The sequence below is a fragment of the Strigops habroptila genome, chromosome 4 (genome assembly GCF_004027225.2).
Source record: "Strigops habroptila isolate Jane chromosome 4, bStrHab1.2.pri, whole genome shotgun sequence".
Taxonomy (NCBI): Eukaryota; Metazoa; Chordata; class Aves; order Psittaciformes; family Psittacidae; genus Strigops; species Strigops habroptila.
Genome location: NC_046358.1, coordinates 33,155,592 through 33,183,551, shown reverse-complemented (window position 1 = coordinate 33,183,551; position 27,960 = coordinate 33,155,592). Strand labels below are relative to the sequence as shown.

General features: G+C 39.5%; 1 protein-coding gene across 5 annotated transcripts; it reads right to left on the bottom strand.

Annotated features, from left to right (window-relative positions):
* Window positions 1-4: 4 nt before the first annotated feature.
* On the bottom strand, window positions 5-27,951 carry GTF2A1 (general transcription factor IIA subunit 1). 5 transcript variants are annotated; one of them, XM_030481636.1, is made up of 9 exons: window positions 27,931-27,951; window positions 20,146-20,247; window positions 18,239-18,443; window positions 15,187-15,251; window positions 12,969-13,044; window positions 11,410-11,543; window positions 10,234-10,554; window positions 8,184-8,273; window positions 5-4,558 (listed from the first exon to the last, which is right to left on the bottom strand). In XM_030481636.1, exons 2-9 carry the CDS (start codon window positions 20,158-20,160, stop codon window positions 4,451-4,453), a joined length of 1,014 nt encoding a protein of 337 aa, XP_030337496.1. In that variant the 5' UTR covers window positions 20,161-20,247; window positions 27,931-27,951; the 3' UTR covers window positions 5-4,450. The 5 variants fall into 5 exon arrangements, with proteins under 5 accessions (XP_030337496.1, XP_030337492.1, XP_030337493.1 ...); XM_030481632.1 differs by lacking the exon at window positions 27,931-27,951 and adding an exon at window positions 27,537-27,837; XM_030481633.1 differs by lacking the exon at window positions 27,931-27,951 and adding an exon at window positions 27,537-27,832 and having other exon boundaries at window positions 15,187-15,248.
* Between the last annotated feature and the right edge of the window lie 9 nt (window positions 27,952-27,960).

Genomic DNA, 27,960 nt, shown 5'->3' with positions numbered 1-27,960 from the left:
ACACTTTTAAATAACATCTTTAATTAAAGTTTTTGCAAAGGCAAAATATTAAACTTAAAATAGGTCTTAGTACATCAAAATACTAAGTTCTCTAATTGTATTCCAAGCATGGCCTTTGAAACATAATATCCTGTATATCACAGAGGAGCAACCTTGATCTGCAATTGTACAGAATGAATTTTACAAACATAATAAATATATTTACCCCCTTACACATAACAGTATATGTACAACAGCAGTTGACAATAGTAGCTCAGAACAGCAAAAAAGGATATTCCCCCACTCCGTAATCTATTGGTACCCTATGCACTCTGGAACACGTCTCATTGGATGACTGTACATATAGCTAACCCAAGGTAGTTCTTCCTGTTAAAAAAAGCTCCTTTTGTTCCACAATGTCTAATCCACCAACTAATAATTAAAAGACACACAGCATGAACTGCCTGAAAACAAGTAGACAACAGGGAAACCAATGGACTGGGTTTTTTTACACATTTCCCAACCAATCACAGCAATGGGAAAACGAGACTGTAAATGCCAGACACCAATACATAACAATATGCAAGTTTCTTCATTTGTATAGTCACTAATCGCAGCCTGAACTCTAATTTCCATTGGGGTGTATGGGCAGGGTGGGGTGGTACACAGCAAACCCCACAACGCTGTGTAAGGCAGCCCAATATCAATCCAGTGTGCGTTACCCTAAACCCACTGCTCAGTTCCTGGACATGTTATTGTGTTGTACTTGGAAGCTTCTGCTTTGGGGGAAATTGGGGAGGGGCTTTAATTTTTTAAAGAATCTTTTATAAATTGAAGAGATTGAATCAAAATGAACTTAGTTAACAAGGTCTTTAACTCTCACTGGAACTAAGAACCTTTACTCTGGTAGTGTTATGTGGTGACATAATTACTGCTAACTGTCAAGCAGTGGAATTATTTTCACAGATTCGAAGTTTAACACTCCGAATTGTGCAGCAGAAATAAACATTTATAAAGAAAAAATCTGTTACATGACACAACATGTTGTTTTCTAGAACCTGTGCTTCAGAATCACGTATCATGTTCATGGAAATAAACTGGGACCACAATTATCACTTTAAATCGTGTTTAGGAAACTGAATGATGTTCAAATGCAATTTGTGAATACAATGCAGGAACAAGAGTATGAAGCCTCAAAGAAATCTTGTTGCTAACCAGCAATTGAGGGGGAATAAAAACATATTTTATTTAAATAGTCCAACATAAAGTTCCTTACGTGACTAACTTCTCTATTATCTCCTTAACAGAAAACATATTTCAATTTGTTTTCAACTTAGATGTTTTGATTGCACACACTAAACCCCAACAGAATTAGAGCAAAAAAGTTGCTTTTCTGATTGAAGCACTGCAGGAAATTTTACTCTCTCAGGAATCAAAACAAAGTATTGTCATACTGGCAAAGCAGGTATTCTGCAAACTGAAAAGGCACAACACTCCCAAGTTTGCCCAGTTGCTCTGCAAGTTTCCATCAGCCATCATGGTTACAATTATGAAGTTATCTTTCCCATTTTTTTCATCATAAGAAGGTGCTCCATTAACTGTGCAAATTTTAACATAAGCCCTCTTGAAATCATTAACTGTTTCTATAATACTGAACTATTTAAATGGGGGGAAAAAAGAAAAAAAAAAAAGAAACACAACCAAAACCACTATTTCTGGGGGGTGGGGTGGAAATAATCATTTATGAACTATGGTATGGGAATCCCTTGCCCTCTGAAAGGAATGGTTTCTTTGGAACCTAATGAAATGGTCTGTTCAGTTACATTGTTAAAACCACAATTAAAAATTCAAGTACAATAATAAAATTAAGCAAACTACATTCTTAGAGCAAGCTGCTACAATAAAATGAAATTAAAACATGCTTTTTAATTTAAAAAAAGGAACACTTGATGCAGCAATAAGAGCACAGTTTGGTATGTTCATGTTTGACTGGCTTTCCGAAAACTTCACAGGTTGTTTTTGAAGACAAAACTTCTTCTCTGAAAAGCATACCATATAATTAGCTCGCAGGAGACTGTGCAAGTTCAGAAAGCTTCTAACATCCTTTAGAACAGGCTAAGCTCAAGTTACCTTTAAAGTTCTGCTATTCCTTTAAAATAAATAAAAAGGCTATGCAGCTTCTAGTATATGTATGTGAGTGAAAAAAAAAAAAAATCACTAAGATGTATGAAAATAAAGTGTTATACAAGGAATCCGGGTTCCAGTAGTATAAAAAGGGATCTACAGCTAAAGGCATTTTCTTCCTTTTATTGGTTTGGTTGTGCAGCATGACAGGAATTTTTTTGGAGTCTACTACATAAGACCTACTGGTAACGATACAGAAAAGGTGAGGGAAAGAATTAACTGGTACAGTATTGATTTCATTGCAGCTATATAGAAGTGTCAACAGTGGTAAAAAAATAAAGTATCTGCTCTGTTTGGAAGAAAGCAAACACCAATCAGTTTGAGATACCTTGAAGCCCCAAGCCAAAAATGTACTCTAAATGATGATTCCGTTACTTAAGAATGAATTAGAAGAAACGTTAACTTTTCATAAAGCTCACATGTGTAGATGGCTTACTAACAACCATATGGCTCTAGATATAGCCCACAGGCAGTTTTAGTCTGTATCAGAGAGCACACGTACAAAATCACAGAAAAAAAAACCTCTTTACAATGTCTAGAGTTTTCTACATACTACTGAGACTATGAATGCAGTTGGAGGTAAGTAAATCAGAGAGAATGAAAATCAGAGCAGTCATTATATACTGCTAAAATACACTTTGTTAAATAATATTTAAAATTTCATTCTCAAGCAAAAAAAAAGGTCAGAAATCATGGTTCGAATGTCTGCTTCTGAAAGTCTTCCCAATTTAGTTAAAATTAACTTCACTGTGTTTTTTCCTGCTTTTTCCGAGCACCCAATGAAATAAAATTTTTTTGAAACGGTGAGCCACATGAGCAATCCTTCCTCAACACTTTCTGAAGTATAATGCCCATTCCCTCTCCTCATTGAAAAGTAACTGCATTTCCAAAAGCAGAGTTTGCAAGAATAACCTGTGCATGACAAAAAGATGTTCACAAAAAAGAGCGGAAGGGAAGGAGGGGGGGAGCAACCTTATTGCTTTTCAGAAAGGAAAACAAAACCCCACCTCTGGAAAAGGCAAGTAAAAAAGTGACTACACAAGGTTTAGTGCATCCAACTGCTTGATTTTGTTACCAAGACAGTCTAAAGACACTAACAAAATTTGTGTTCTCAAAGCTGTGAAGCTCTCCATGAAATTACATGCCACGTGGAAACTTTAGAAAGAGTAACTGCTGCAGGTAACTTATGGCTATACTTTTAAGTAAAGCAGATCTTTGATTAACAGAGTTGCAGCCAGGATGTTAGAATTTTTATGAAATTTTCTATATTACAAATTTAATCATTCTTGTGGTCTGTTGAATTATTTGTGGATGTCTGGACTATGGATGTAATAAGCAGGCGAAGGAATGCATTATATTGTGCCATTTACCTACACATTTGATTCAAAAGGTCTCCAAAGCCTTTAAAAAAAAAAATTAAAAAAAATAAAAAAAATAAAAAAAATCAATGGAAAGTTTATTAGTTGTTTCAGTTCAGTGATGCTGAACCACAACCAAACAGCAAGAATATAATTAACACATTAAGCAATCTGACTTGCATGGCGGGGAGAGTTATGGGTGCTTTGTATGTAAAAAACACAGTCCTAAAAGGTATCACATGAAATTAAAATGATTTTGAAATATAAATGATCATTCTACCATTTTGTAACTGCCAGGAACAACCACTTGTTTATGGGGAACTTGAACTGAAAACAACAAATAGATATAATAATTAATGAGCATATCAGAATTAAAAATATTTTCCTTATACAAGTTATTTAAAATTTAACACCTTAATTCTTATCCTTCTGTACAAAGCTTGCACGCAGTTGAAGTAACATTCTGACCATCCTCACTACCAAAAGGAAGTGTTCAAAGCAGATTTGTACACACAATAAGCATTTTCAGATTAATAATCTATCAAAGGGAAGAGTTCCTTCAATCAATGGAAGAAGTATTTTAAAATTGTAAATCAAGGGAAGAAGGGAGGGAGGGGGGAAGGGGAACAAAGCCTTACATGCTAAATACCAGCTGTAGGTACCTGTATGTAGAATTGATAATTAAGGTATTCCTAACACACAAAACCAGCTCCCAGACAATGCTATAGCTGCTACAGTCCATGGCTTGCTCATCTGAAGTAGTGTCTTTGTTGCCACATTTTACCTTTGTTCCAATAATTTTGTTTATTGTTTATTTCTGATGTGCAGATACACATTTGATTAGAGCACACATCCAAGTCTCAACCTTTCCTGCTTTTCTTTTTTTTCCTTTTATTACAGGGAGTTTTTTTGTTTTGTCTTTTAAAACTTCACCATTCTGCATCCCCAATGGCTTTGGAAAATACATAATCTCTTCCGTTAAGATTCATGATGCCATCTTTGAGATGAAATTTCCATTTGTTTTTACTTCTGTGAATCTAAAAACAGGGAAAAAAGTTAAACTATTAGTCTGTATCAGATATAGGTAATAATGCGTAAGTAAATTATAAGGGCAAGAAAAAATGAGAATAACTATTAGATATACATTACTAAATTACTACAAATATTTCAAAAATCAATTCTGCATATAACTATGAAAACCAGAAACTATTACGTATATAGTAGTATTTTTTGGTTTCATTTTTTAAACCAGGGACAGCAACTGTCACCAAACCATGCAAGCACAGAGGCATTCCAAAATACAAAGCATACAGCACATTTTTAGAAGTGGCTGGAAAAGAAGAAGATATATGTGTACACCTGTGCTGCTTTAATTTGATTAAATTATCTTTGATTACAACAGCCACAAAGCTCCACTTGAAAGCCAGAAATCCCTTTTCAACCACCATAATAGAAAGATTAAGGTTTTAAACCAGCCGTGAAAGGGTCAAACACTAGGTTTTATTATTTGGACCTCTTGCGCCAACTCCTTTCTGCATGAAAGCTAGTTTGATTATGTTACGTATAAACAGATAGCTGGCCTATTCATCAGGGGGTGGAATAAATAAAATCACAAAAACATCGAATGGTTTGGGTTGGAAAGGACCTTAAAACTCATTGAGTTCCAGCCCCCCTGCCATGGGGAGGGACATCTTCCACTAAACGAGGTTGCTCAAAGCCCCATCCAACCTGATCTCGAACATTGTCAGGGATGGGACATTCACAACTTTTCTCCCACATGCCATCCCCACAGTGAGAAAAAAACCAACCCAAACCCAAAACATTAATTCCATTCTTCCTCCCCAGGGAGTCCATATTTGTGGAGCCCGTAACATAATGGATCTTCAGGTTATAACGGGTATTCCTGTTGACACAGGATAAGAATAAAACAACAATATCTTTACAAAAATATTCTGTCCCGAAGTAACTTTTCTTTCTTTATGCCTATTCCCAAACAAATACTACCCAACTACAGGAAGCAGGTTGACCAATGTGCTGAAGGACATTAGAAATAAGTATAAGAAACAGCTGTAGTTTTGAAGACTTCAATTATCTTATGCCTACTGAGTAAACATCAATGTGCAGAACTGAGGCCGTTTTAGATACTATACAATCAAGTGCTACTTCACGAGGAAACCAAGTCAGGAACCAACAAAATACACAATCCCCTTCTTGGTTCAAGACAGCAGGCAGGGCTTACATTAGAAAATATCACCAGAACTAATAGCAACTATGTACAACAAACATTTTCCCATGGGCACCAGAACAGATAAGACCATAGCACTCAATCAGTTATTAGTAGTACCACTTTAAGCTAAAAAGTCAGTGGCAACAGCAAATAAATGAAGAAGGAAGGATATGGCTTACAATACTCTACTTGCCCTTCCGAATGGCATTGAACAAAAATCCCTCATCAGAAGCATGTGAGGTGCCATGAAGTATGGAGGAAGGTCCTCAGATGAATAAAGATGGGAAAACTAGGGTAAGAACACTGTTTCTACAGAGAAATGAGATCATTCCAGAAGAGATTTGTGCTGGCTGGAGTCTGCATAGTTTAAGAATTCACTAATCATCTGGAAAATGACAAAACGTCACTGACTGTACAGGAGGACAGTTACTGAAGAGCTGCAGAATGATGTTACTGCCCTAACTCATTGTGTCATAAAACAATGGTGGCATTCAAAGCATATGTAGGTAGTAACAATGGAAAAAAAAAACCCAAACAATTCCAAGTTACACAGATAGAAAAAATGATGGGTTTAAAGTTGACAATTACAAGTCAGGAATAAGATCCCAAAGTTCTAAGACTCCTCCACAGAACATCAGCTCTGAGTTCAGTGGGGTCAAAAGCACACATGAACTATTGCTGAACATTGCTACACCACTTAATAAATCAAAGGTTCACCTGTGCTGTGAATACCTCTGATCCTCCCTTAACCTTATCTACCTGTACCAAGCAAGATACAGAATAAAAAAAACAGATCTGGAGAATGAAAGTAAGAACAATCAAATATTTGCACAAGTGTAAAAATAACAACCAAGCAAAGTGTAGCTCTGATTTCAAAGAGATGACTGAGGAGGGTTATGATGGTCTGCAATATCACAAAAGGCACCAACAAAGCAAAGAGGGAACAGTCTTCTAAATAAAGAAGTAGGAGGTATCATATGAAACTAATGGGATGAAAACTAGGTAATTCTCCACACATCATTTATGAAACTTCTTGCCATAAGACAAAGACTCAAAAACAATCAAGTTAATTTCTCACAAATTAACGAAAAAATCCACTCCTGGCCATCTGATACAAAGCCAGTATATCTCACTCAAGCTTACAGAAGGATGGTAAAATGCTCTACATGAGCACCACAATCTGCCTGTCTCACTGTTCCAGAGGCACCCACCATCAGCTGATGCTGGACACTAATATAAGAGACAACTCTGCGCAGAACAACTGAGCTAATCCTGTGTATTTTATAGAGACAAACTGAACAATGATTGTTTGATAAGTGATGAGGTCCTTTCAAAGTACATGGTGCTAGAGGTTAATGATGGACACTGTTCTGTACTGAGTTCACATTCTTAACTTTTAAGAGGACGACGATTTCAAAGTAGTTCCTGATGCTCAGCTTTAACAGCTCCCAACAAGCTTTTCAAACTGCTATTTTGAGGCTCCTCACTATCCTCACAAACTGCCCAGAAACTAAGTTTTGGATTACAGTGTGGAGGAGACAGATTGCTGGGATGCAAATACTGATACCACTTTTCACTATCTTAAACTCTCTGTTGAATCTGATGACAAGTCTAAGCAGAGTCTGGGCATAACTGAAGATCTTCCAACCAGCCATTCTTCACAATGTAGGAGTTTTTATTCAACAAACTTAGAGATTTTTTTCTGCTTTCAAAAGGATCCTTATTCATTATAGTCCAATTAATCTAGCATAGCAAAAGAAAGAAAATCCACATTGAATAATCTTTCCGCATACCACCTCGATAAAAAGTTGTTTGATATCCTCTAGACACATTTAACGTAATTCCAGACATGGATGAGTTCTTGCATATTCCAAGGACAAATACACACGAAGAAATTAGTCATTATAGAGGAAGCAAGACAGCTCTGCAGAATTTAAAGCAAGATAAGCAAAAGCATTCCACATGGCATTTCAGTAAAGAACACACAGCACAGAAAGAACCTTCTCCTCTGATAACTATTCATCATCAAGAAGAGATATTTTTAGTGATCAAGGAAGTTTTCCACAAGTGTAAATCGTAACGACTGCTTTTTCCATTCACCACCACAGCGAATGTACAAACTTACTTACAATAGTTCACTTCTCCTGAGCCCAGAGGACTGACCTTTGCTAAAGGTCACAAAAAGACATGACGAAAAAAAAAGAAAATGCAGCCAAATCCTTCTAAGCTTTACTCATTGTCAGGTTTATATGAACATGTCACACAAACCTTGTTTTAAAAAACAAACAATAGGTAATTCTTACATGACCATTCACATTAAAATCTTTACAGATCTACCTGTACTTCACAGTCACAAAGATATTACTTAAAAATTATGACTTGATAGGAAGAAGAACAAAGAAAGTAGAACCCTTGGATTCTGTTCAGTAGTTTACCTTATCATACTGGCACACAACAACATTTTCTGTATCGAACAGTTCTTGTCCTTCCTCATCACTCACATCATCTTCACTGTTAAGAGGCTCCTGAAACAAACATATGCAAAAAGTTATGCTGATTAGTAAAATCAAAGTACTTTGATTACTCACGTAAGGCTACAGTCTTGAGTATGAACTACAGGACCTAAAATTAATTTGAGGTGGCGAATATCAAGCTTTCCAGCAGATGAGTGATGTACATACACTTTGTTCCTGCGCTCGATCCTAAGATATCCTTACCAGTTTTAATTTGGTACTTCAGTGTCTAGGCCACCCTCTGGGCACAGCAACATTTTATCACCACAACCATTCCTGCTCTTTTACTGTAAATGTTCTGGTGATTGCAATTTGTCTTTACAAAAAATTTACCATTACACAGATTTTTACATACAAAATAACTTCTCCAGTCCTAGAATTTATCTTCATGTCCCTTAAAAATTACTCTCCTTTTTTTCCTCTTTCTGCTAACACTCTTCCAGCAGAAATTTGGGGATTTCTTTTTTGTCTCATGTAGATAACACCTATTTCAAAGCTAAAACAACCTCTAATAAACACAGAGCAACTTTCCCAAAGTCTTCTGTATAATCCTTGTCTTCCCACATACTCCCAAATACGTAAGATAAACAGAAGAGATGCTGGTGAGAGAAGATAAAGTTCCAATTCCTTCCAGAGTGACTTTAAGTGACTTCAAAAGCTTTAAGGAACTGGTCCACTCATTAAGTAACTGTGGATGAACACAGGTAGCAAAAGTAACAGGAGATCTCTGGCAGGCTGATAATAAAGTCTTGGCATATAAAAAATTTCCACAAGAATGCTAGCATTAAGACACTATTAGAGAATACTTAATATTTAAGCATGATGACTTATACTTAATGAGGCAATTAGTACAACATTCAAACTGACATCAATGCTGCTCAATACAATGGAAAAGTGATGGGAACCAAACCTAAGTTGTAACAGAAAAATTCTATTAGACACCAATGTAGAGGTACTACAGAAAGCCTGATGTAACTCCTTGACAAAAATTAGAATTTTTACGTGCATATACTACATGGGTAATAGAGACTGTGAAATGCTACATATGCCTCTCATGCTGGCATTTTAAATGGAATCTTAAAATAACTGGAAAGGCTGCAGAGAACTGATCCGACAGTTCAAAATGCATTTTAGGGATAGATTTAGGGAGTACCAAGTTTCCTGTCAAGGACTAAAACAACAGTACTTTTAGCTTATTAGCATTCCCTCCCCAATTTAAAAAAAATAAAACTTATTTTTGTGCGGCTTTTTGGTGCAACACACCAAAATTTAGTAAGACCCACTGGCTCAAGTCCAAAACCAAGAAAATTCAAAGTCTAAATTAAGCACAACTGTTAAGAATGCAACAAGTCATGAAGAATATTCACTCCTGCTCCTATCTCCTGATTTCACTAAATCAAGGTCAGGTGCATTTCTAGAAGGTGCTTTATAATAAAATTTGAGTTCTCAGGCTTGTTCTAGTGTAACAGAAAGCAACAGAATACTCAGGGAGATACAGGTCAGACTACATCTATTGGTCCTGTCACTAAATATATGCTGAACTAAACTGTCTATTGGTCCTGAACTAAATATATGCTCTCCTTTTTGTCAGTCTTTATAACACCTTGTTTTTGTATGCACTCAGCCCCAAGTGGAGTTGACTATTTCTGTTTCCATAATTCCATGGCTGACCTCTCCATAACATCAGAAATATTACTGCTGAATTTTTTAAAAGGGCATTAACAACAATCAGCAGTTTTTGCTGTGTCCCCCCGCCTTTCCCAGCTGCATTTCAAGGTGCTTTGCTAACACACAATTTCTACAACTTCAATATAGGAAATAAAGAAAGTGAAGTACAAGGATAAAAGTTATATTCTCAAAATTACTGGAATATAATATTATTTGAAGCATATAGTTTTCTTTCAAATATTGCAAGAAAAGGTAAAATGAAACACAAGCATGCTCCAGTTTTCTGAAATAATGTTAAGTTTACCTCTTCGACTTGGCCATCTTCACCCCCATCTTTTTCTTTGTCTTCCTCCTCCTCATCATCATAGTCTTCTTCCTCATCTTCTTCTTCTTCAGATGATGTGTCCCCTGCTCCATCAACTTGGAGAACGAGTGGTGCTTGTGGTTGTGCCTGTTGCTGTTGTGGTTGCTGTTGACCAGCTGCAGGAATCTGTGCTTGAGCTGGTGTAGGGGCAGCCACTGTTGTAGGTATGACTTGTGTTTTATTTCCTGTAAACAGGATCTGCTGAGGCTGAATAATCACTCCTGTCTGCTGGGAAATCCCTCCAGGGATAGGAGCCAAAACCTGATGGAATATCATTGCAAGTACTGTGGCTGCTAACGTAACAGACTACCACATCACTCACAGAAAACAATTAAAGCATATTAATCTGACTTGCACTAATTAAAGAAATGAGAGTTACAAAGATTCCATCTGTTTCAGATAAATATTATCTTCAATAATAGACCTGCTTTCACTACTCGGTGTTAATTTCCCGCATTTTGCATTGCTGAATCTAAGAAAACCTGCTCTCATTCCATTCTAAAACACTAGCACTACCGCCACACCTGAGTTCCAAGCACAGCAGAGGAATGTTTAAATTCAAGATTATTTTTAAACCTTCTTTATAAAACATTTAACTTAAAACTCTCTACAAATTGTTCTTATGCTTAAATCGCAGAACTGTGACACAATGCTAAACTCAATGCTTACAGAGTCAGGACACACAGATGAGCTTGCAGCTGAACAAAAATCATCATAAAACGTCCTGGATTCAACTACCAAAATAATCAAGGGGGTTGTGTATGTTTGCTTTAGGTATTTTCTTCTATATGTTATGTGACACCATAATTTTAACTGATAAACACATCTTCAGAAAGATGCAGACCAGGATTATGATATAGCTGTCATCAGGGGATGCACGGAAGAAATTTTAAACTGCAGCCAGTCAGAATTTGGCAGGAATAAAAGTGACATCGAAAACAACACTTCAAAAATTGTGCATTTTTAAAAAACACACTTCTTAGCATAACTCTTTTTTTTTAATATATCCTTTCTGACTTTGTGTTCTATTACAATTTGCTCACAAAAACGCAACCCTCTAGTAATTCCTGTAATGTTTTTTCTTTCAAGTGTACCTATTAAAATTTTTTTTTTTACCTGCTGTATAACAGGTGCTTGTACTCCACCAGGCTGCATTTGTGGTATGACCTGCTGCTGTAGAACAACTGGCTGCTGTGGTTGAATGATATACTGAGCTCCATTTGCAGTTCTAACTACCTGGAGGATCTGGCCTGTAATAAAATAAATATCAAACTAATCAACTGTAGAAATCACTTTTAGAACAATCACAATTTAGAAGCTTGTTTCCTGGAAGAACACCAACGGTAAGTAAAGGAGAGTATTTACATTTCACTTTCATCAGTGAAAAAATACTATGGTATAGCAGCTGTGTCAGAAACAAATATGGTTGTTTATCATCTGAATAGGATGCAATCCAAAAATAAATTTACATATGCAAGCCAAAAATCTAATCTTTTAACACAGCACAGTATTTTAAATATTAGCTCCCACTTATGAACATTACTCATGTTTCAAAACATGGTTTTACAGATAGAAATACAAATGAACATATACCAAAATAAGAATACAGGTATTCACACCACAAAGCCTCTACCCACTACTGACACTCATATTTCCAGGGTCCTGTCAGATGATTTCCTTTCCTCACACTTTTTCCTCTAATTAACAAATTACAAGAAATTCCTCTATGCATAACTTTCTTTGCAATATTATCATGCAGTTGCCTTTCTGAAAAATCTATCCCTACAGTTACTATCCACCTCTCCTTTCTGTTCCCATAACACCTGTACTCCATTTTATTACCCTATATCTTTATCATTATGTACCTTTCATCACTTCACAAAATGCATCTAAGACTCACACGCCTTTGGAAATGGCCTCCACCTCTGAAAAAGAAGTGCTAAGATACATTCCAACATTAGTTTTTCACATTTCTGATCAGAAAGATGTGGGAGGAGAAGAAACTAAATTAAATAATCCCAAACTTGACACATTTCCTTCAAAGACTGATTTTAGTTCTTGTTCTCCCTCCACAGCAAAATGCCAAGCCCTATTTACTGAAATAACTAAGTATATCTGAAAGAAGAGTCTACCCTAGTCCCTTATTATAAGAAAAGATACAATAAATATTTGTAACTGATGCAAAAAAATTATGACCATAACAAAAGTAACAAATGTGAGCCACAGATTATTCTGTGCTATGACACAGATGTGCTTCCTTAAAAATTGAAAATATTCTAATTTCTAGAACAGCTACACATTTAGATTTTATTTAAACTGTATATCCATTAAATATTCAAATGTTTAAAGCAGGGAGGTTAAGTCCCAGGTGATTCTGAGCAGACTAGATGAATCACCCTTGCCTGCCTTCTTGCTTCACGCACTTCTCTAAAAAGTGGGGAAAACTTGCACAAAATCTAACCTACACCACAGTTAGGTCAGAACCACAAGGTTCATAAGACTACCGAGTCAATAAGCTAAAGAGTCCAAGAGTCTAGTGGAGAGATTGCACTGGCTTCTAAGGGTGGATTCCCAGGTTCTACTTTTTAGCAATATATAACAGGGAGTAAAACCATAATTTTTCTCTCCCAACCACCCTCAAAACCATTGCTTGATCCCAATGTTACTACAGTTACCTGAATTTGTAAGTATCTGCTGAACAGGAGTAACACCAGCAGGGAGAGCCAATGTAGCTGCAGTGGCTGCAGCACTCTGTAATACAAGAACAGTTTTTTAACCACAGACATTATTGCTGGTGTTTCATCTCGCTACATGCTGCCTGAAAATACATACCTTCTTAGAGCTGTTTACAGTGTTTGCACACAAGTTTCTGCAGCTACTGAAATGCAGGCATTAATCAACTGTACGTTATACTACATATAAAAATTATTTTCCTTCTTTCTTAACAGGAACACTGAAGCAACAATCACTAAGCATCACACCTTAACATAGGTCCACATGGTTTCTTGGTTTATCTGCAAGCTCAGCAGATTTTTTTTTCCTCCTCTGCTGAGCTACTAATAGAATACAACACTGCATTGCTCATGTGGCAATTTTACTTACAATTTTTTAAAGCAGCTAAAGGTATAGGCCTACAAATCTGAAGAAACATACAGTACTGAAGCAGTGATCATGTTCCCCTGTCTTGTTTTCACATGGAGTAGTAATCAGGTTTGCACTTTCCTTCATTCTGTAAATGATCTGCATTTCAAGTAGTGCATAACGCAGCTCTTTTAAGTAAATATATGCATACAGACTGTTCACAGAATGACTGATTTTTTTCTCTGAACACAGCTAGTTAGAAGAGAAAGCTGAAGACTCTCAGTGGGTAGCGATTCGAACTTGAAAGGAAACTGAATTCCAACACAATTATGTGAGCTTCAAACACAAAAATCTGCATTAAGCTCTTAACTCGCAGAGCAGGACAGACTTCTCCATTTCAAGGGTCTAACTTCAGCTGCCTATGGAAAAGCCTCCCTTTCCCTACTGTAAAGGAACCATGGCTGTTCACTCTTTGCTACCGGAAAGGACGTAAGTATTTTATTACAGAGTACACGCTTCCTGTTTATAAGACATATGAACTCCCCGTATTGGCTGGTTAACACAGTAGTTACAACTGCCAAAATTAGAGACCACCAAACAAACTGAAAAGTGCTTGTCTGCATCCTCGTGTCCCAGACAAATGCAGATGAATAAACTCTCCTTACTCTCTGCCTTCCAAGATATTCAAGCTGTCAGATCAATTCTTTAATACCAACTTAAATGTTTCTAAAAAACCACACATAATAATTCCAAATTGATCCTGTAACTATTTACTGAACAGTAGTCTTCTGTGGTATACAATTTATCTACATTTTGACAGCAGCAGAGTTTTAAAATATGGCATACTCATTTTTCCAATGCCCATCAATAAGATCTAACTGAATGAGACAAAGTTTAACTGTTGGACTTGGGAAGTTACAGATCACATTGAAATGGTTGTAAAACATGTAAGGAAAAGGTAGATGTGCTCACAGCCTCTGGGTTAAATCATGCTGTGTGAGTAACAAAGTTCAGGTTCTTTTCTACAGTAAGGTCAGCAGGTAACAGAGAAGTGAAGCTAAGCAACCTGCTGCAGCTTTGATTAATCATGAAACAGAGTTTCATGTGCTTTTACCATAAAAGTGGTAAGAAGATAATGTAAGAATTCCAGTCTTAATACACATATTCAACTTGTATTACCTGCTGTCTTCATTGCTTTGCAAGCAATTTTTTTTTTTCCCCCTAATTAAGCCAGGGCATTTAAAGCAGGGTAAGATAACCAAAATAAACCTCTAGAGATAAAAACTGCAAGAAAGGAATAAATGATGATACCGTTTCAGATGCTACTATAAAAATTAGTGAATCAAATTAATGTGACAAGATTGACGTGAATTGATAAATAATCTCTAATTTGATATAATATTATGTTCCAGAGTAGTTAATGATTCTTCCAACATCTAGACAAAGCAGTATGCTTGCATTAGTTAATAGCGCTGTGTTGGTAGATGATGAGCACATCATCATGCAGATTCATACCCACAGTACTCCAATTTATGTTAAAAAAAAAAAAAATAAAAAAAAAAAATTGTTAAACACATTTAAAGCAGAGGATCAAGTAAGTCCTAGATTTGTTATCAAAGTTGAAGACCTAGGTTACTGTTCCTGGACTGCCAGCGCAGCAGTAAAACTCAGAAAGATGACAGGCAGCTATATAAGTGTGTCCTAAATTACTTTTAAGCACTGATGACTAACACCAGACTTCTTGTTTACTATTTAATCAAAACAACTTACATAATGATAGCGTATACACATATAAACTTCTGCTTTTCTTACCATGCCTGACGCATTCATGTGCGGTATAAGCTTGGAATCTGGCACAATAACTTGCTGCTGAGTTGCTAGAAACAAAAAATAGCATTTCATCATGAAAACTATGCAGTTTGTTCAAAATAACATCAAAGCCAGAATAACTTAGAAAGAACATCACCCATACATCAGCCAAGCTTTGTAATAGAAACAGCTACTGAGCAGTCTCTGATCTTCATAGAATCATAGAATGGTTAGAGTTGGAGAGGACCTTAAGATCATCTAGTTCCAACTCCCCTGCCATGGGCAGGGACACCTCGTACTAAACAAGGTCGCTCAAGGCTCTGTCCAACCTGGCCTTGAACACCGCCAGGGATGGAGCATTCACAACTTCCTTGGGCAACCCGTCCCAGTGCCTCACCACCCTCACAATAAAGAACTTCTTCCTTATATCTAACCTAAACTTTAGTATAAACTTTTGGTAACTTTAACTAGGGAAGACATAGAGCACAAAAGGACAACTGTCTAACTCTAGATATTGGTCTAGTCTGAAGAGAGCACCCACATCAAGTTGACATAAGCATCACCATGAACTACTCTAGAAAAACATATTCCAAGGGAACAACAGTTCAAGAAGTACCTGGGAATAAGGCACTAGAAGTCTCACTCACAATAAGTGAGACATTAACAGACTGGCTACATATTTAAACACACATTATGGCTCAGAAGTCCTTGCTCTGGAGGAATGAACAGTTCCATGTGTGGAAGAAAGGGCTGTTGCGTGCAGAACCCACTGTCCCTTCATACAATTAAGGCAGCATTGTGCTCGAGGAAGCATAGCAGGACATTACTAAGTTTTATTCTGAAGACAATACACAGCAGCAGCTCTGAGAAGCTGGCTATTCTGGCTTCACAGATCTTATTTCTAGGGCTTCAGTTACCTATTCCAACCCCAAATAAAGCAAGATTTAAAATATATTTCTGAAAGCAAAGATATTAGTGAAACGTTGATAAATTTGCTGATGGCCGGTATCAGAGTTCTCCAAAAACATCAATTCCCAGTGGTTAACTCTTAAAACTGACGTAAGCAAGATGAAGAATATGTTAACAGGATGCAGCAGTTAGCCTGAGTTACATCTAATCAGCATAATCTTATGATCTTAACTGTCTTTCTAATGCAGCAGAAGCAGATTAAGTATAATCAACCACCTGCCCCCCCAGAAAAAAAAAAACACAACATAGTTTTGATGTGCTAAAGGAAATAGATAGCTTAACTATGCAAATAACCTGCCGATCCTACTATGTGGAACAAGCAGGTTCTGAGTGCTAATACAGTGACAGCAAATTGGAAAATGACAGAGCAATTTGAACAAACTAATCATCAACAAGGTATTCTCCATCCAATCCTATAACCAAGGACACTTAAGAATACTGAATTTCTGGAAAAGATTTGGAGGAGGGAAGGCCCACAACCCTGCACCAAGATCTGAGGCCATCTCTCCAACTTTCAGAAAATCCTTGGGGCAAAAGAGCCCCAAGAACATCTTGTGACCCTGTGCCAGGACCACACACAGGACAGCAGGAATCACCCTGCCAATTGTCCTGACCTCTCTCTGGGACTGCACCAGGTCATGCAAGGAACAACTACACCATCTCCCTCATGGAACAGAGAAGTCAAGTAATTCAGAAAACTGCATATCTGTAATTAAAGGCTTTTGATATCCTAATTTCACTTAGCCTTTAGCCTCCACACTGTCATTTGGTCACAAGCCACAACATGGGACAACAATAAATCAGTTTTAAGTGTATTACTACAAGCAGGATTTTATTCTACCCCAAGACACAAATGGGAGGATGTGGATCTCCGTATTAGCAAAATCACAGCTATTCCACTAAGGAGCCACTAGAGGTCTTGGTGAGTAGACTTTTCCAGTTCCACTGACAGTAATTTAAACCAAAACACCTGGATTATTTGAAGCCACGTGCATTTAAGGGTCTTAATCTCAAAATTAGTCGAAACTGAGATATGTCCAGTCAAAATACAAAGTACTATAATAAGAAAGATAGAGAGGGAAAAAAACGAAAACACCAAACCAAAAAAGCAACCAAACACCCCCACCACCACCCCCCCCCAACAAGTTCTTGTCACACTAGTTCTCTTCTGTTTTGAACATACTTGGAGCTTGGGGGTAAGGGGAGACAGCCAGGGAACCAACTCATAGCTATCTTTTGTGCCTGTAACAACAGAGGTTCTGATCCATGAAATCTGATAAAAAGACTGAAGTCTGTGACTACCACAGGTATTTTATACCACAATTTTAGCAGCACACTGAAAACTCAAGCATTTTGTAGATGGCAGATTTGTTCACGCAGCATATATGCTGTAAAATCCAGTAGTATTTACCTTAGTTTTCAAATGAAATTGTAACTGGTCAAAATGTTTCGCTTAAATTAACGTCTCCCTTAAACTAATGGAGAATACACAAGGCAATAATTATACGGAACAATACTGTTATGGCTAGACAAAATATACCTACATAGTATGCAATCTTTCAAGACCACAAAACCACCCAGCCGTTATGCTTTTTACTTGAAACTTGTTCTAGCATGAAAAACCATCTCCCAAACAGACTCTTATACAAGTATTTTTCACATGCCAGCATCCACTTATGCTAAACAATATGGGGGTTTTAAACTAATTTGCTCCTAATCACGTTAATACCTCAGGATTTAATTGCCAACTGCATATGTGCATCAGCTTGAAATTACAGAGCTGCTAATGAATTTTTGACAAAATCTCGAAGTCATGCACTCTGAGAACATAACTGACACAGCAGAAGACCAAAAGAAAAATTTCGCTTTCCCAAAATCTTCTGAGGAATATGGCTAACACAAATACCAGGTTATTTTCACCAAGCCAGCTCTCTTGATGCATTAAATAGAGGCAAGTAGAAACAAAGTTAACATCAAAACACAATGTTATCCATGAGATAAACATCCTGCCCTAGATTTAGATCATACTAAGGAGTCGGTCTAACTTGAGAGCCTTTTGCCAGAGAGGTTAGAGAATAAGTCTGACCTTGCTGAGATGCTGGAATAAGGACCTGTTGTGGCTGAGACTGCTGCTGCACAGTCTGCTGTGGCTGAGGTTGTGTGTGATGATGGTGATGATGATGCTGCTGTTGCTGCTGCTGTTGCTGCTGTTGCACCTGCAACAAAAGTTGCTGCTCTTCTGAATGGAAGCCATCTACAGCCTTGGACTGCATCAACTTGTTTTCCCACAGCTAGTTTGGAAAAGGAAAGAGAAATCTCCATGTACAATTTTTACTCAACAGGATTTGTAACAATATAAAGACAGTACTCCAAAATTGAATTTGCTTTCACTGTTTATCTTGTGCAGCCTACTTAGCCCAAAAAGCCCTCACAGGCAACAGACTGAAGAGATAACTCCAGACAGGTAATGTTTTAAGAAGAGGAATTAAATATCTTATAAGAATTGCCAGCCCAAGCTTAAGTTTTAACATTCTTTATTTCATCCAAGTGTGGAAGATTTGTAACAGCCCTAATAGAAGCATGAATAGAAATAAACTGGTAATTTTAAAGAAGCCTTCAAGTTTTCATTTCTTTACCTTCTCCCTTTCTTACCTCTTAAAATACAAAAACAATTCTTTATGTTCTTATTCTTTCCTCAAGCCATTTCTTCTTGGAACTCCTCAATAAAAGTCGCTCAAAGACTATTGCCTCACAACACAATTAAACAGAAACTAACAGCATACCTAAGATCATGCTTCTGTACAAGCATTTACATAGTTTCTATCACAATGCCAAATTCAGCTTCTCCAGCCCTTCAGTTCTTTATGTCAGCTGACATGTCTCCCAAAAAAAGCAGCTCTTGTAAACAGACAGCAACACAAGTATTCCGTAATACATCAGAGTCAAAAGGACTACAAGCAAATAGGGCTCCCTAAGCCTTCCTCTTCAATAGTTTGTTTCCTTCTTGTCTCTTCCCTCATTCAGCCTTTTCTGACATCATTTGCAGAACACATCTGTGACACAGACACACAGTGCTCTTCTTACAGTGCTCACTTCATTACCTCCCAAGCCAGGTCACGGTTTCACGGAAAAATTCTTTACCTGTGTCTAGCCAAACTCAACATTCCTTTCCCACGCCATCCATTTTTTAATACTTCAATACTAAGAGTGCAGGACGTCCTGCTTTCTGAACAAGTCCTTATTCAACAGCTGACATAAGTGGGCACCTAATTTCCCAGCTTCCTTTTACTTTATTTCTTCCCCCCTTTTTTTTTTCCCCTGCATTTTCCCTTGCCTTTTGAAGGGCTTCTTTTACTCAGGAAGAACTTGAAGAAAGCCATAGGAGACCCATTAGAGCTCAGTTCAACATCCTCCCTTTCTTTTAAACCCTTGGTAACAGCTCAAACCCACCGTATGTAAACCAATTCTGAATCTGAGAGTTTCAAAAAAGCATGATGCACACAGCGCAATTTATTATGTACCACCCTCCAGAAAAAATACTTCTGCAAGCCACAAACCGTACATGCAAAAAATCTGACAATGCATCTGACAATGCAACTCCCGTTCTTCAGAAAGACAAAAACCTCAAGCAGAGCAGACGTTTTATTTTTCCTGCAGAGAAACCTTAAGAATTGTCTGCCTCAGAAATAGACATATTCTCCATCCCCCCTTTTTTTAAGATACAACATTTTGGGGACACAAAAACCACTGTGAATTTGGATGCCTGCTGTTTATATCAAGTTTGACATGCCAGTTAGGGAAAATAATCAAGGTGAGCAGACCTCTCTATACAGCAGTGTAGTTCAAATTATATGGGGCTACAGATATGCAGATTAATGCAATGCTTCGCTAACTAAAAATTGGTATTTTTACTGTGTACAACAGTAGCAGATCCAAAAAACCAACTGCTGCATCAGTCTATTAAAAAAAAAAACCTTTTAAGCTGCAACTTACTGTTTTGAGTTCCATAAGAACTTGTTCGTCCACTCCTTCATCCAAGAAAACTTCTCTGACATCATTGATGACGTCTTCAATTACAGACCTGTACAATTTAGGCTTTAAAAGAAGAGTAACTGATCAGAATCGTTTTGAAAGAAACTTATCACTGTAACATTAATATAAGATTTCCCCCCACAAAAAAACCCCTCTGAAAACTCTATTATGAAATACACTGCACGTTTCTAAGTGACTAAGATATCCAAGGAGGTATAAATCAGCTCAAATGAGGTGAAAAGATAAGGGAATGTTCGCTACCTTTTGCGACATAACTACGGCATGAGTTTTCAAGCCCTGAGCAGTGTAATTCAAAACAGAGAAAAGGAGATTGTTTTCCATCCAGTGAATTTGTTACCTGCTTGCCAATGTACATATTGAATATTCAAAAATATCTGAGGGTGTGCAAAATACTAATGTCAAAAAATGTTAAAAGTTCAAAAGGATACTAGATAAATACAGAGAAAAGAAAGTTGTTAGTGCCTGCTAGCTCAACAGGAACCAAATACAGCTCAGAACGATCTCAAACTGAAAAACACTAAAGGGTCAAAAAACTGGAAGTATTCATGTGAATGTCCTATTCTTCCTTAGGCATCTGTTTACAGAAATTTCTGAAGAAACTATATAGGGCTAGACAGACTTCTGTTTTCTATCATTACTTACATTTTCACATTAAAAATTTTTCAGGGAGACTATTCTATTATGCTGATTATAGGCCTACACTGTCAATGGTGAAGCGAACTGTCAATTCACTTAAGGTTGCCAAGAAAAACTGTGGAGTCTCCATTCCTGAAGATACTCAAAAGCCATCTGGACACGGTTGTGGGCAACCAACTCTAGGCGGCCCTGCTTATGCACCGATGCTGCAAGATGACCTCCAGAGGTCCCTTCCAACCTCAACCATTCTGCGAATTTTAAAATGCAGGTACAGTTTTAAGAAGAGAATAAAAATACTTAACCAGATCAATTAAACCACAAAATTTAATTCACAGAACAGAAGGTAATAGCACTATACACGTGCTGTACCTTTTAAACAGTACAGCTTGGACCTCTCATACATGTGAACCTCAACGGTATTTTGGTTGGGTTTAAATATCCGTGCTATCTAACTGTGAGGCAGCACTACTCGCTCTAAATTAGGGCAGATGAATCTGCAGCCTGTGAATCATATATATGTCACTGACCAACGCTGTTCCTTGCTATACAGGTAGGCCATTCTTAAGCTCATCTGAAAGTAGCTACAACTTTCTGTAAGCTGATCTCTTCCTCTATCCCATTCCCTAACTTCGTTAAGCAATAAATCCCAAATGATGTCACACACGAGATACGTTGTCTATATGAAAAACAATCATTCTGTGCTTGTGCAGTAGGTTTGGCACCCCAGAAGGGCTGTGCCTCCAATCCACACATAGAAACCCTGCACCAAGCACATGCAGTTAGTCCAGCAGTGCTGGAACTATGCAGATTTACTGCACGCACTTGAAACATGTATTTTGTGCATACAAAACTGTTTGATGCCTCCCAGAAGTGTTGAATTTGCTACATACATTCTAAAGATTATATTGGACATGTTACGGAAATTGTTATGCCTATGTTACGGAATAATGGAGGTGAATAACAGCACATGATGTACTAGCCTGGGAAAAAGCTGAGTGGCCTATAAGCACAAAAAGAAGTTGAGTATCTTTGCATTAAAATGGTAAAAAGCCCAAACCAACCAATCAAAAAAGCCCACCACAACAATAACAAAATAACATAAAGGAATGCACTGATATTAGGAGGGGAGAAATGACCCTATTTGGAAGCCTGGAACTAAGAACTAAGCAGTCCGATGGCTGCATAGTGCATTATGTCTTTAGTGTTTAAAACAAACTCGCATTGAGGCATACTCAAGTGTTTTTTCCTAAAAAAACCAAACAAACAAACATCAACCACAAACAACAACAAAAGCCCAGTGGGGAAAAAAAAAAAACCAACAATAATAATAATAAAAAACCAGTAACGAGCCACTCTATGTTATTGACCTCACATCCACATTTTGGCAAGTGACATGCTATCAGCAACCTATCTTTTTCTTCATTTTATATTTCATCAGTTTGTCACTTTTCAGCTTTAAAACATGCTGCTGCAAATCAAGTAGCTGAAGCCTTAGAATTCATCCTTTTGTTATGTGTCCCACAAAAAGAAAATCTGGCCTTAAGCAACAGTAAGTTTGCCATCCTTGAAAACATTTACAGCACCTATGTCCAAAACTTCTCCAAAAGAAACAAAACATGCCAGATACTTGCAGATTTTTTTGTTTCAAAACAATATGGCATGCTCATGTATCCAGGCTTCAAGTACAGAATTAATTATGCTTATAGAGACATTTAAAACAGACTTGCAAAGCCTATTTGAGTGCTAGTATTTTAAATCTGCGTAGTCACTTAGAACTACCAAGCATCATTACCAAGATCATTTTTCCGCTTGGATTTAATTCATAGCAGATGCAGAAAGACATTCTACTTAATGACATTAAGTCCTATTATTTCTGTAATGAAACAAATTGCATAAAGCTTAAACAATTCAACTAGCACAGAAATGCTACTTAACCTATTCCATATATTGTTCCTTATTGTATTAAAAGCATCTGCTGCTTAAGGCCAAAATCACATTTTGCAAATAAACATGCTTAACTTCCGGCATGTGAGTTACTGTACTTCAGTCAAGAGAACTACCTGTATGTCTGAAATTACAACCAAAATTCCTGCAGGCTGGAGATCGCATTTTCTCCTTCAATCTTCCTTTCCTTAAATCCTCTACTAGGTCCACTTTTCTAACAAATCAGATTTTACACAAACAGACCCTAAGAATTTCCACCAGCAGTTACCTTCTCCTTTCTCCATACTCAGTCATTCTTGTAACGTTTATTCATTACAAAGCCTCCTGTCTATAAAGCCATAGGAAAAAATATCAACATTTAGATACAACAAACTGACCCTACAGTCCAACAGTCTCCTTGGGAATGTTTCCTTCCTTCCCTGCTTAGTAAGGAAAAAAAAAAAAACAAGTTTAAGCAGCTGGATGCTGGTTTCTGGTGTCCAGCATTAAGGGAGCAAGAGAGCAGAAAGGCAGGTTAAGAGCATGGATGTTCACTCTGTCATTGACACAGCACCCTTCTGCACAACCTCCAACAGCCCAACTAAGCAGCTAAGCCCCCCAAAAGACAACAGCACCACAGGGGTGCGGTGAGTCTAGTGCAATGCTTAACGAACCCACCAGCAGTTTGTAGATGCATGTGCCTCTTCACATGAGCCGCACAGTGCACAGGATATAAAGATGGGTCAGAATTTTTGGATGCTGTTCTAATCACGCAGTATCCCAATATATGATACAGTCATGGCTGTATAATTAGAAGGGAACAGAGAAGAAAGCATCTGCACGCTTAAAACAAAACAGTGTCTGTCTGATTTTACCTATGCATGTTTACACAATACTGAGAAAAATCTTGTCCGGTTGAAAATACTCCCTTGTGTGCACTGCTACTGAACATCCAGCCCAGGTGGATGCGACACCTTCCACAGAGGGAGCAGCAATACCTTCAAGAGCCATCCATAGTGGAATTTTGAAAATTATCACAGGATGCTCTTCCTACTTCAAGAGAGGTGAATTCAGTAAAATTACAAAACACCCTTAAGCCCTGGTCTTGAAAAGGAAGCACACTGTATTGTTTTAGATATACACTAAGTGTTGGCTGTAAGCATTATTTATATGATGCTCAAGCTGTTTATACAAACCACCCAAGACTGGAGTTGAATGACAAAATTTTTTTCATATATTGCTTACTCAAAAAGTAAATATGGTAACACAATTACTGAACAGGTCTGAAGATGGGATAGCAGGTGAGTTAAGCTTTCCAATAAATTTCCGCGTTCAGTCAGCAAAAGCAATGAGAACATAATGGAAACTTTAAGGATTGCTATTAAAATAATAATGCTTTCATCTCGTTTATATTAAAGTGCCTCCCTCATAAAGAGTACATTGCTGTAAACTTCAAACTCTTTTAAGAGCAAAATACTCAAATCACTCTTCAATAAACACTATTCCAAACACTTACTATAGATTAAAGACAACAATTAAAATTCCTGATTTATTAGATACAACCACAAACACATAGAAAAGATCTGAAATCTAGTACTTCCCCCTCTGGGAACATAAGGAAACGATTATATTTCACTTTCTCTGTGCATCTTGTAAAGAAAATGCTGAGTACGGTGAGACTGCTACACACGCACACACGCTCCAAATCCAAGGAGCAACCAGCAAGCTATTTTAAGAAATGCCACATGCCTTTGAGGGCTTACACTTCCCACACTCCTCCAGTTCCAGAGTACAAAAACTGCATCTCCTTGTAATTATTATCACAACACTTGGGATTTCAGCAGTTTGGGTTTCCAATAACCAACACATTATGGAGAGATATACCATGGCACGCTTTGTGCATTTGACAGTAGTTTGTTTCTGGTGGCTTCTGCAGTTATCCCTGAAATATCGCTAATCATTCTCCTATCTGCGCAGTTAGAGATGGAAACTAGCTACATGACTGCTACAGAAGCACACTGTAAACAAGTTTTAGTCACAATTACATCAGATGTGCGTAAAAAGAAGTAACACATAATCTAGATTGTAAGCATTAAAATCCTTTTAGCTTGCCATGAACTTTCACAAGTAAATTACCTGTGTCACCTACAAAATCTTATACTGCATATAACTTAAGATCTTGTATTTGTCCTTTATTAGGAAGAACGGATTTCTACCAATTCAGACTTGATCGGATGCTGACGTGGTACTGTTGCCACATTAGGCTCAAAGTCTAGCTTCCTAAAGTTAGCACCTGGTTGCAGTATTTCAAAATGTTCCTATTCATCTTTGGTAACCCTAAGGTAAGCACTGTGATCCTTGCTATGGAATGAAACTTGAATGTGACAAAGTTGACCGCACACGATTGAATGGTTTTACTACTTCATTCAAAATTAACCTAACGCATACCTATTTGAAGCCGGGTTGGTTTAAACTTGGCTTTTGCTATTCCAAACACAACAATCAGAGACACCTTTCAAGAGAACTTTACAGAAGTTGTGACAGCACAGAAATACAGCCAAGAGAAAGCAAGTCCTAGTAAATTGCTGAATCAAAGATATTTACAAGTACTCTGCAGATTATTCAATACATATATTTTGCTTAGTACAAACTTGGCCGAAAAAGAAAAGCAAGTCCTCCAATTTGATGTATGAAAATAGATCCTTTTCTTGTAATCAAAAAAAAAAGCCACAGATTTATAAGCAAAAGGACAACTAACAGATTCAGATCACACACATTCAATATGCATCCTACTGAGTAAATGCCCTGCATCTGATGGCTGACTACTTTCCTAACATGTCCTGATAAAAAACGTGATGAAGTAGCAAAGCAGTGATGCTACTTCGCAATTGCGTGAACCTAACTCACATGCAGGTCTCTAAAATTTCAGGTTTGGAAAGGAAAACTATGATGCTTTCCACTCTTTTTTGTACACTGTATTGCAGTATACAAAATATTCCAGGTAAACTAAATATTAGTGAAAATTCTAAAACCCTCGCCCTGTCTCGACTGTAATAAAAATATTTGTATGCTTTAGTCACCAGAAACACACAGAAATCACTGAGTACTATCTGTGGCCCCTGACCCACAGACTAAACTTTAATATTAAATACTACTTGTAGGGCAACAGCTGTAGTCAGACCTTGGCAAAGCGCCATAAAGTAAGTACCACATCTCTCCTTGATGTGCTGGGTAAGGACCGTTTAAAATCTTTTTCACATGCAGCAGAAAAACTACTTCGAATAGCTTATGGGGGCACTGGCATGTGTGCTAGCAATATGCTGGGGACAAAGGAAAAAAAACATAGAAACACAAAAAAAGGAAAAAAGAAATAAAAAAGGCAAACCGTTTCAAATGCAGGAGAGGGTGAAAACTGTCTTTGTGCAATGCATAAAAGCAAAGGAAAGCCCACTTACACCGGCTGGGGCCGGCAGAAAGCAGCACCGCTCCGCAGGCCGGTGGCCACGGGGACGGGCGGCGCGTAGGGAAGGGAAACCCGGCGAGAACCCGGCCGGGATGCGAGGGACCGGCCGCCCGTCTCCCAGCTTCCGCCGCGGACGCATGCACCTCCCAGCCCGCGCTCCGCGGCTCGCTCCCTATTTAAAGGCTGATGTGGTGTTTAAATGGAGAGGCGGTGACGTGGGGCTGGAAAGCACCTTCCCATCCGAGCAGAGTCTATATTAGAGAGCGGCAATAGCTCTATATAAACAGGGCAGCCACAGGGAGGAGGAACACAAGGAGCAGGGAGGCAGGAAGGCAGGGGGAAGCCATGATGGATCTCAGAGCCACAGACAAGGGGGCCGAGCCCGCCGCCGGGACGCCGGGTTTGTCTCCTCCAGCACTTCGGGGCGGGGGTCGCGGCCGGGGGCGCGCCAGGGGGAGCGGAGCGCGGCGGCCGGGGCCGGAGCCGGCGCCCGCGCAGGGCTGTGTGACTGCTTGTTGCAAACCTCCGTGAGTACAAGTGCAGCAGCGAGCCACCCGCCACGGTGCAGAAAGCACGAGAAGGGAACAGGGGGAGAGGGGATTTTTTTTTTTTTTTTTTTTTTTTTTTAAATAAATACTGCCTCGCTCCTCGCCGGAGAGAAGTTGAGGGCTTTCGATCCGGCTGGGCTGGGATAAGTGCTTTACAACCATCGTCTCCTTCTTACAAAGCAACATAAAATGGCTCCAGCGGAGCCCGGCTGGGCTTCGCCGCCACCGACACCACAAAACCGAAACCTAGCTCGGGCGCCCTTTCCCCTCGCCTCGGGACGGCGGCGGAGCGGGCACCATCGCCCGCGCTCCCCCGCCGCCCGCTCCGGCTCTCGCCCCTTCCCCGGGCGGCTCCCTCCGGCGGCGGCGCCCCCCGCCCTGCCCTTCCCCTCCCCACCGGACCCCCGGCCCGCGGGCGGCGGCCCGGCCCCGGCCTCCCCCACGGGGCCGCCCTGCCGCCCCCGGGCCGCCGCCCCGCGCCCCCGCCGACCCTCGCCCGCCACCCCCGGCTCCGCTCTCTCCCCTCCGCCGAGGCGGCCGGCGCCGGGCGCCACAAGTTGTCTCGCCACCGCGGGGGTGAGGCTGCCCCGCGCCCCCCGCAGCCCCTTCCCGCCGGGGGCCGGGACCGCTCAAGGCGGGCGGGCGGCGGGAGGGAAGGAAGGGAGTGCGGGGGAGGGGGGCGGCGGGCCCGGCGGGCCACACCGGCCACCTCCGCCCGCGCTGCCCCCGGGGCCCCCCTCGCCCCCCGACCCGGTCCTTACCACGGGGTTTGTGTTAGTCGAGCTCGCCATGTCCCGAGCCCCCCGGGACGCCCCCAACCGCGGGGGGGGAGTCGCCCCTAAAACAATAAACCTGCCTGGCTGCGTCCCCCCAGAGCCCGCGCGTCCCGCCCCGGCTCACGGGCGGCCCCGCGGCCTGGCCCGGCCTCTCTCGCCGGCCCTGGGGCTGCAGCCGCCGCCGCCAGCCGCCCGCTCTGCCCGCTTCGCCCCTTTATATAGCGAGAGCTGAGCAGCTGCGCGAGCGGCCAGGGCGAGAGGGGGACGCGGGCGGGGGGAACGGAGCGGGGGGGGCGAGGCACCGCGAGAGCTGCGTGCGAGACCGCGCCTCGCAGGGAGTCGTCACGTGAAGGGCCCGCCCTGCCGCCATGACACCTACCGAGGCGGAAGTAGCTGCACAGGGTAGTGC

Excerpts from the sequence above, each read along its gene's own strand:
- GTF2A1 (XM_030481632.1), bottom strand. The coding sequence starts at position 27,566 with ATGGCGAGCTCGACTAACACAAACCCCGTG. Across the intron at positions 18,444-20,145 it reads TTCTTATGGAACTCAAAACA|CTGTGGGAAAACAAGTTGAT; the intron begins GTAAGTTGCAGC and ends TTTCCAAACTAG. Across the intron at positions 8,274-10,233 it reads AAGATGGCCAAGTCGAAGAG|GAGCCTCTTAACAGTGAAGA; the intron begins GTAAACTTAACA and ends TGTTTGTTTCAG.